This window comes from Chinchilla lanigera, unplaced genomic scaffold (assembly GCF_000276665.1).
Source record: "Chinchilla lanigera isolate Chin_1 unplaced genomic scaffold, ChiLan1.0 scaffold00013, whole genome shotgun sequence".
NCBI lineage: Eukaryota > Metazoa > Chordata > Mammalia > Rodentia > Chinchillidae > Chinchilla > Chinchilla lanigera.
In genome coordinates, this window is record NW_004955414.1 from 25281725 (window position 1) to 25291925 (window position 10201).

Here is a 10201-nt window from a genome sequence, read left to right on the forward strand (position 1 = left end):
CTCCCCGCGGCCGGAGCAGCCGGGCACCCCGCCGCACAAGACCTTCCGCAAGCTGCGGCTCTTCGACACCCCGCACACGCCCAAGGTGAGCGGCCGGCGGCGCCCCTGCCGGCCCGCCCCGGCGGCCGTTGGGGTTATGTAACCGAACAATGGGCCGCGTCCGCGAAGTCTGCGCCCTGCAGAGGGGCGGCCGCGCGTCCAGGTGGCGGAGGAGCCGCGGCGACGGGGCCCCCGACACTCCCGGGCCAGATGGCGCCTTTGAAACGCCGCGATCGGGCCTGCAATTTGGGCGGCCGGGCGCAGACGGTGTTTGGGCCTTTAAAAAAAATCGCCCTGCGCTTGTCTGTTCGGGCTCGTCTGTTCGGGCTCTGCGGCCTTGGTAGGAGTTGGGTGCGGAGGCAGAGGCTGAGCTGTCCTTCCCCGCATTTGGAATGCCAGAGACCCAGAAACAACTTCACGTAGCGCTGAAAAGTGACCTTGCGCGGTGTCGGGTAAACGGCCGTTGCCGTCCGCGGGTTTGCAGAGCCCCAGTTTGGTTGGCAGCGTGGAAGATTTGGAACACGGGGCTGTTGATTGCTTGTCCAAAAGAAGTAGGTGTGGATCATCTGCGTGGGGAAATGGCCAGTGAGTGTGCAGACCGTCGCTGCTAAAGCTTTGAGAAGTCACACAGCCCATTAAGCGTGGACACTGCCCGAGATAAGACAAGCCTAGGATTTGTAAGGTTAATGTGGGAAGTGGACCTTTAAAGGCGAGACCCTAGTGACTTCGGTGTTAGTCACAAACCCGGCACGCTGTGCTTTGCAGCCCAGCTGTTTTATTAGCAGGCTTGCCCGAGGCGAGCTCCCTGGGAGCCAGGGGGGGAGTCCTGCGGAGGTGGCTTAGAGGAGGAAAGGAAGCTTTTATGGGACTATTTTCTATTTTCAGATGAATTTAGTTTTAGTCAGCCTAAATGTTCTTTTAGGACTAGAGACCTATTTATTTTACTTTGCTATCTTTTTTCAGCTTTAGCCTCTTGCTTCCTATATTAGCCACTGTTGAGATTTTTTTTAGCGGGGGGCGCGTCTCTGAGACAAGGTCTTGCTTTGGAGTTCAAGCTGGCCTTGAGCTCACTTTGTAGCCCATGCTGACCTGAACTCGCAATGATCTTCCTGCCTCAGCCTCCCCAGTGCTGGGATTACAGGCGTGTACCACCACTCCCGGCTGTTCAGGTTTTTTTTTTTTTTTTTTTTCTTTTGAGATATTTTGTGTGAAATATAGCAAAGGCTTGTGCGCTGCATTTTGGGGGGCTTTTTTGGATCCAACCTAGGACCTCTCACTTGGCTAGGTGGTGGCTCTTCTAAGCTAGTACTCAACCCTTGTGTTGCTTGGACCTGTGCGTTCAGCCTCTTAAAAGGCCTGTTGAAGTTTAGTTAGTTAGATGTGCTGCCAAACAGAGCACAGCCTGTTGAAGGTCAGATAAAGGCTGACTGTAGGAAGGATCCTAAAATTTTTATTTTTTTCTTTCTTTAGAGTTTGCTCTCCAAAGCTCGAGGAATTGATTCCAGCTCTGTTAAACTCCGGGGTTCTCTTTTCATGGACACAGAAAAATCAGGAAAAAGAGAGTATGATATACGACAGACTCCTCAAGTGAATATCAATCCTTTTACCCCGGACTCTCTGTTGCTTCATTCCTCGGGACAGTGTCGAGGAAGAAAGAGAGCGCATTGGAATGAGTAAGTCATGTATCTATAGTTTTGTCCCCCCATCGCCTGTGATTGGTTTGGTACACTTGACAAAATTGAGTTTCTACTGAATGGCATGGTTGGTTGTATTCTGGAATTTTTTCTCTTATTTTTCAGGAGATAGATGGGAAGTAAGCAGTTGTAGGAAAGGAGTGGTGCGAGAAAGGAAGGAAAAAAAACCTAGATCCTTGGGAATTTGGTGTCAAAATGAAAGAGGCAGAGAGTTTATTTATTTATTTATTTTTACCTATTTTTTGCCTTTTTGAGGCAGGGTTTCACTGTGCAGTTCAGCCTGGCCTTGAACTCACTTTGTAGCCCAGGCTGGCCTCAAACTTGTGGCAATCCTTTTGCCTCAGCCTCACGAGTGCTGGGATTACACGCCTGTGCCACCAGGCATGGCCCAGGCAGAGTTGAGAAAGGCTTTAATTCTGATTTGTGGTGGTATTGACTTCTGTTTTGTGCCCCCCCCCTCTGGTACCAGGAATTGAACTCACGACTTTGCGCTTGCCTGGCAGGCGCTGTGCCCCTGAGCTAAATCCCCAGGCGCCCCCCCCCCCATTGACTTCTAATCAGCGAGCATATCTCAGAAGTTTACAAGGACTTTTTCATCAACTGGATTGAATCTTGTGATTGCAAAATTAAATGCCTTTACTTTTCTCCGTTAAAATTTCATTTCATTGCAATGTAGACTTAACAGGTACTTTTGAATCTGAAGTTGATTTATCTGTTAGATATATTGATGAAAAAATATGTACTATTTTTTTAGTTCCTGTGAAGACATGGAAGTCAGTGATTATGAGTTTGAAGATGAAACAAGACCAGCTAAAGTAAATAGCTTTTTTATTATTCCTGAAATTTGTTTTTCTACCTCCTAACATTCTTTTTTTTTTCTTCCTAACATTCTAATACACATGTTAAGTAAGTATTGATGTATGAGGTACAATGATTTTTAAATTTTATACAGAGGTATCACAGTAAAAAAACTTTCATGTCTCTTACTATATGTGGATACCCTTTTATTACAGAGAATTACAATTACTGAAAGCAATATGAAGTCACGATATACAACAGAATTTCATGAACTGGAGAAAATTGGCTCTGGAGAATTTGGTTCTGTATTTAAGTGTGTGAAGAGGCTGGATGGATGCATTTATGCCATTAAGAGATCAAAAAAGCCATTGGCTGGTTCTGTTGATGAGTATGTATTAAACATTTTTGTGTATTGCCATAATTTGTCTCCTAATAGTGTTACAAATATTAAGGTTACAAACATTAATAGTGTTACAAACATTAAGGTTTTAGGTTATCATACTGAATTTAATTTTTCATTGAGGTGTTACAGTTTTTTAATTAGACTTGATAAGAAATAGGAATTTTTTGTTTGTTTGTTTTTCCGGTACCAGGAATCGAACTTACAACCTTGTGCCTGCCAGGCAGGCGCTATGCTGCTGAGCTAAATCCCCAGCCCCAGTAACATGAATATGTATAGTCTGATATTAGAGCCTAAGCTAAAGTTCTGGTCAGGATCCATGAACTTATTGGAAAATGCAGGGTTTTTTTTGTTTGTTTGTTTTCCAGTACCAGGAATCGAACTCATGACCTTGCGCTTGCCAGGCAGGTACTTTGCTGCTGAGCTAAATTCCCAGCCCCGAAAAATGCAGTATTTTGGTTTGGTTTTTTTCCAGTACTGGGAATCGAACTCACGACCTTGCGCTTGCCCTGGAGGTGCTGTGCCGCTGAGCTAAATCCCCAAACCCTTGAAAAATGCAGTTTTTTTCCTGAATCCTAGGACCATTAGGTTTTCTTCTTTTTCTTTTTTTTTTTTGAGACAGGGTCTCGCTGTGCAGTTCAGGCTGGCCTTGACCTCGCTTTGTAGCCGAGGCTGGTCTTGAACTTGCAAAGATCCTCCTGCCTCAGCCTCCCAAGTGTTGGGATTACAGGTGTGCGCCACCATGCCCAGTTTAAATTTTCTTCCTACTGATAATATTTGGTTGTTTTTTTGAGTCAGGGTCTCACTGTGTAGTTTAGGCTGCACTTAAACTCACTGTTAAACCCAGGCTGACCCGAAATTCAAGGTGATCCTCCTCCTTCCACCTGCTAAGTGTGGTGGTATTACAGGTGTACCTGGAAAATCTTTGTTTTTGAAATAGGGTCTTGCTGGGTACTCTGGCTGCTTGCTGTCTTTTTTTTTTGGTACCAATAATTGAACTCAGGACCTTGTGCTTGCACTTGTGTGGCTGAGCAATATCCCCGGCCCTCTGTGCTGCTTTTTTTTTTTCTGTGCTACTCTTAAACTCACTCTGTAATCCAGGCTGGCCCAGAACTCTGAGGGATCCTTCTGCTTCAGGCTCCCTTCTGCCTCAGGCTCCAGAGTGCTAGGATTATAGAGGTGTGTGCCACCCCCCTATGCCTGGCAATTCTGGGGTTTTTCTTGTCCTTCGGAGACAGGGTCTCACTGTAGTTCAGGCTGGTCTCGAACTTGCAACAATCCTGCCTCAGCCTCTTGAGTGATGGGATTACAGGTGTGTGCCACCATGCCTAGCTTCAGTTTATTCTTGAGTAAAAGTGATGTATCATTCTATTAATCACATTTTTCTTAGGCAGAATGCTTTGAGAGAAGTATATGCTCATGCAGTGCTTGGACAGCATTCCCATGTGGTTCGCTACTTTTCTGCCTGGGCAGAAGATGATCATATGCTTATACAGAATGAGTATTGTAATGGTGAGTAATACAATGGTTTGCTTATAAACTAGTGAGCCTAAGAAAATGAGCAACAAAGTAACATCTCAAATTTTTCTCCTGTGGCTTTCTCCTCTGTTTATCTGTTCCTGTACATGTCTCTCTGGCTGTGTCTCCATTTCTTACAAACTCTCAGAGATCAGAGACCTGACATGAATTACAGGTGCGGATGGTTAAATCCTTGTTCCTTGTGAAGGGTCTTACACATGCTTTAGTGGTAGAATTTTGTATATTATTTACAGGCCTGTTACTCAGATTAAACCAAGCTTCCTGAGAGGATGGTGGCCCTCCCATGTATATTCTGATGCCCTAGCATAGTGTGTGGGGCACATAGTAGTTAAGATTGTCTTAAGTCAGCTGGACGTGTTGGCACATGCCTGTAATCCTAGCATTTGGGAAACGGAGGCAATAGGATCACTGAGTTCCTGGCCAGCCTGAACTACATAGCATGACCTTGTTTCAAGAAACAAGCACCCCTCTAAAAAAAGTTTGAGGTTTATTTTCTGCTGCTGTAATGTCTCAGACTGGCTAATTTATAATGAACAGAAACTTATTTGGCTCACAGTTTTGGAAGCTACAAAGTCCAAGGGCATATCCTTGGCATCTGATTAGGGCCTTCATGTACAGCATGCTGTGGTGAAAGGCAAAAGGGCAAAAGAAGCTTGAATTTGCCTTCTTTTTTTTTTTTGATCTTTTTTTTTCCCCTGGTATCAGGAATTGAACTCACGACCTCGTGCTTGCCAAACAGGTGCTGTGCCACTGAGCTAAATCCCCAGCCCTTTTTTTGTTCTTTTTTGAGACAATGTCTTGCTATGCAGTTCAGGCTGGCCTTGAGCTCACTTTGTAGCCCAGGCCTGTCTCAAACTCACAACAATCCTCCTGCCTCAGCCTCCCGAGTGCTGGGATAACAGGTGTGTGCCACCATGCCCAGCTCTTTCTTTTTTTTTTTGTCTTTTTGAGACAGGGTCTCACTATGCAGTTCAGGCTGGCCTTGAACTCACTTTGTAGCCCAGGCTGTTCTGGAACTCGCTATGATCCTCCTGCCTCAGCCTCCCAAGTGCTGGGATTACAGGCGTGCACCACCACGCCCAGCTGAATTTACCTTCTTTTTTTTTTTTTTTGGTTTTTCTCCAGTACCGGGAACCAAACTCACGACCTTGCGCTTGCCAGGCAGGCGCTTCTGCCGCTGAGCTAAATCCCCAGCCCCCTGAATTTACCTTCTTAAAAACATCTATTCATGTGATAAAAATAATCTGTTTTTTGAAAGTGGAACCCTTATAACCTGTTTACTTCTTATTAGGCCCCAATTCCCAGGATTGTTGTATTGAGGGTTAAGTTTCCCATATATGAACTTTGAAGGATACCGTAGCATTGATGTTTAATTAATGGATTGTCACTGCATCTACCTTTTTCCTTTTCTTGGGGCAGTATTGGGTATTGAGCCCAGGGCCTTGTGCATCCTGGCAAAATAGTCAACACTAAGAGACATGCCAGCCCTCGTTAAATTTTATTAAGAGACAAAATCTGGCTAACTTGCCTACTGGGTGGCCTTGAACTTGTGTTGCTCTTTTTTTTTTTTAAACTTGTGATGTGCTCTTGCTTTAGCCTCCTGAGTAGTTGTAATTGTAAGCATGTGCTACCATGCCTGGCTCTGTTTAATTTTGTGCTTCTAATACTAGTGTTGATTACTCATAAAGAACCGAGGCTCTTCATGAACCTTAATTTAGCCGTTACTTCACACACACTGAGATCTTTATCCCACCATCTACCCAACCATCTTTATCCCACCATCTGTATAGCAAGAATCCACCATTTTTCTGTTAAGTAAATTATGCTCTTAATTTTCTAGCTGGTCTGTTCTCTTCCCTCTCTCCCCAAGTTGAAACAGTACACTTTAGATTTTCATGTAGCTTTGTTTCCCTAAGCTCTTCAAGGACTGTCTGGTATCCTTCTTTCTTCATTAAACCTTAACAAAGTCCTGGTCTGAATTCTTTCTGATCTTTTTAGGAATCTGCTCTTATATACCCACATGTTTCTATGTAATTATTATTATTTTTTTGTTTTGGTGTTGTTTTTGTAGTTTTTCTTCCAGTACTGGGAATCGAACTCACGACCTTGAGCTTGCCAGGCAGGTGCTTTGCCACTGAGCTAAATCCCCAGCCCTGTAATTATTTTTATTTGTTTATCTCCTATAAAAGAGAATTTAGAGTTTAGTAAACACTGGAAAAAACATGGATTTACTGTTTTTCCTTAAATATTAATACTAGCAATCTCATGGCTTCTGAATAAAACTGTAGGTGGGGTATTTAGGTCCTCCATTTTTACAAAGGAAAAAACAAAAGATCCATTTCTAAGCTTTAAACTCACTGTGTCTTTTTGTTTCTTTTTCATTGTGTTATTCATTACACTTGAAAGTACTTTGAGTGTTCAGTATACAGCATTGTGGGTAGTTTGTTTTACGTCCTTGAAACGTTTCTAATCACACCATCAAAATTACGTTGCTATCTTGCCAGGTGTGGTGGCGCATGCCTGTAATCCCAGCTACTTGGGAGGCTGAGGCATGAGGATCACAAATTCCATGCCAGCCTGGGCCATTTAGCAATTCCTCCCTCAAAGTAAAAATTAAAAACGGCTGGATGCCCAGTGTGGTGGTGCACGCCTGTAATCCTAGCACTCAGGAGGCTGAGGCAGGAGGATTGTTGGGAGTTCGAGACCAGCCTGAGCTACAGAATGGGCTCAAGGCTGGCCTGAACTGCATAGTGAGACCCTGTCTCAAAAAGACCAAAAAAACCAAACCAAAACAAACCAAAAAAAATGGATATTCTCTTTTATGCAATAGCTTTGGTTCTAGCAGATGCTCCATGCTGATGAAGTAAGTGATGATAAGGTATCTGTTTGGCCAAGTAATGCAGTAATAAAGGCTTAGAAAGAGCTGGTCATGGTTGCTTGTGCCTCTAATCCCAGAATTTGGGAGGTGGAGGCAAGAGGATGGCCAGGAGTTTGAGACCAGATTAGGTTACATAGTTCAAGGCCAGTCTGGACTACAAAGTAAGAGTGAGTCACAAAAGAAATGTAAAGGGCCTTGAAAAAGAAAATGGCTTGGAACTAAAACTTAAATGGTCATTAATTAGGGGATGATTAATACATTACCATTCCCTAGACACCAGAATTTTTCTTAGTATTTTGTCTTTTTTTGTTGTTGTTGTTGTTTTTTCGGTACCAGGAATCAAACTCATGACCTCACGCTTGCCAGGCTGCTGTGCTGCTGAGCTAAATCCCCAGCCCTCTGTATTTTGTCTTTTTGAGACAGGGTCTCACTGTGCAGTTCAGGCTGGCCTTGAGCTCACTTTGTAGCCTAGGCTGGTCTCAAATGCAACGATGAGATTGCAACAATCAGATCCTCTTGCCTCAGCCTCCCAAGTGCTGCGATTGTAGGCATGCACCATCACACCTCACAGAATTTGGTTTTTTGTTTTTTTAGTTGTTCTTGTTTGTTTGGTTTTTTTTTTTTTTGGGGGGGGACAGTGTCTTCCTTTATAGTTCGGGGTGGGGAGCAGTCCTCTTGCTTCAGCCTCCTGACTGCTGGAGTTACAGGCATATGCTACCACACCTGGCTGTTTGTTTGTTTTTTGTCTTCTTTGAGACAGGGTCTCCCTATGTAGGCTGGCTTCCCTCGAAATGATCCTTCTGCCTCAGCCTCCCGAGTGCTGGGATTACAGGCATGCACCACCACGCCCGTCCTGGCTGTTTGTTTTTGAGACAGTTTCTCCATAAGTTCTTCATGCTACCTTTGAACTTACTATGTAACCCAGGCTGGCTTTGAATTTGTGATCCTCTTCTTCAGCCTCAGCCTCAGCCTCTCTGTGGGAATGAGAGGCCTGCGCCACCACAATGCCTGGCTGGTAAAGGAGAGTTTAAAGCTCACTTTAAGGCGGGTGTGGTGGCCCATGCCTGTAATCCCAGTACTCCGGGAGGCTGAGGCAGGAGGATCCTTGTGAGTTCAAGACCAGCCTGGGCTACAAAGTGAGCTCAAGATCATCCTGAACTGCATAGGTAGGCCCTGCCTCAAAAAAAGACAAAAAAAACCCCCCAAAACTCACTTTAAGCTGGGTGTGGTGGTGTAGACTTCTAATCCCAGCATTTGGAAAGCTGAGGCAGGACAATTTCCCAGAGTTTGAGGCCACCCTAGGCTACATAGCCAGACCCTATCTTCCAAGGGAAAAAAAAAAAAATAACCAGGGGGCTGGGGATTTAGCTCAGGCGCAAAGCGCCTGCCTGGCAAGCGCAAGGTCGAGAGTTCAGTTCCCGGTACCGGAGAAAAACCAAAAAAAAAACTTGTTGAAAAAATTACATAAGAAGGGGTCTGGGGATAGAACTCAGTGGTACAGTATCTGCCTAGCAAGTACAAGGTCCTAAGTTTGACTCCTGGCACAAAAAAAATAAAATAAGGATGAGTGTGGTGGTACACAGGTGTAATCTCAGCACTGAGGCAGGTAGAATACAAGTTTGAGGCCAGCTAGCCTATACAGCAAGACTGTTTCCCAAAACAAGAAAAGAGCTAGTGCTATCTATAATGCCAGCAGTCTAGAAGGATCAAAAGTTTGACCTTAGGCTGGGCAACGTAGTGACTTAGTAAGCCCCTTAGTGAGACCTGTCTTAACGGAAAAAGCTGAGGATGTAGCTCAGTGCAAAGGCCTTGGATTCATTCCTCAGTATGCTTCCCCCTCGCCCTGCAAATACATAAGAAGCTGGTAATGTTGGTGTACAACTATTCTGGGAAAAAGCACCAGGTAAGTTGTTGGGGTTTAAGGGTGAGAGAGATTTTTAAATTTTTTTTTTTTTTTGTGACAGGACTCTAGCTCAAGGACCTTGCACTTGCCAAGCAAGTGCTGTGCCATTGAGTTCAATCCCCAGCCTTAAATTGTATTTCTATCCTTAAGAATACATAACCTGTTAGCAAAATAAATGCGAATATGATTTCACAAACGGGTTGAAAGTAGAGTTCCTATAAATTGTCACTTTCTTTGTTGAGACAAGGATCATTCAATAGAGAGAAGGAAGAAGAATAAGTCTTCCAGAAATAAGAAAATTAATTTTTTCTGTTTTTGTTAGGTGGAAGTTTAGCTGATGCTATAAGTGAAAACTACAGAATCATGAGTTACTTTAAAGAACTAGAGTTGAAGGATCTCCTTGTGCAAGTTGGCCGGGGTTTAAGATACATTCATTCAATGTCTTTGGTTCACATGGATATAAAACCTAGTAAGTATTACAAATGCTCTGACCTTGTTCTCTGGAGTTACAAAGAATAAATCTACTCATTAAACAACATGTGTTTTCATTGTTTTAAAGTCTTTGCTGGGTGTGGTGGCAAACGCCTGTGATCCCAGCACACTCAGGAAGCTGAGGCAGGAGGATTGTTGTAAGTTTGTGACCAGCCTGGGCTATAAAGTGAGCTCATGGCCAGCCCAAACTGCATAGTGAGACCATGTGTCAAAAATAAATAAGTCTTTGACTCACCAGTATTGTTTTATGCCTTCCATTTGTCTCTTACTTGCCCCCAAAATTTGACATAATAAAGCTGGGAATTTTTTGCTGTATTTTATAGCACGTAAATAGTTTTAAAGTAGGACTCTGATAGGGAGATTATTAACCTCTTGTTTAAAACCTGTTAAACCAGACCATATTAAAAATTTCCCTTACTGACTTGTCATTTTTAATTGTTCAGTTTTTTTTTTTTTTT

At 43.7% G+C, this 10201-nt stretch overlaps 1 protein-coding gene across 1 annotated transcript in view; it reads left to right on the forward strand.

Annotated features, from left to right (window-relative positions):
- Wee1 (WEE1 G2 checkpoint kinase) overlaps positions 1–10201 on the forward strand; it is a gene marked incomplete at its 5' end in the record, with an annotated part of 17518 nt that continues 7317 nt past the window's right edge. The window contains 6 exon segments of the mRNA XM_005380269.2: positions 1–85; positions 1510–1712; positions 2488–2548; positions 2747–2919; positions 4322–4443; positions 9574–9720. Coding sequence (XP_005380326.2) covers positions 1–85; positions 1510–1712; positions 2488–2548; positions 2747–2919; positions 4322–4443; positions 9574–9720 — 791 coding nt within the window.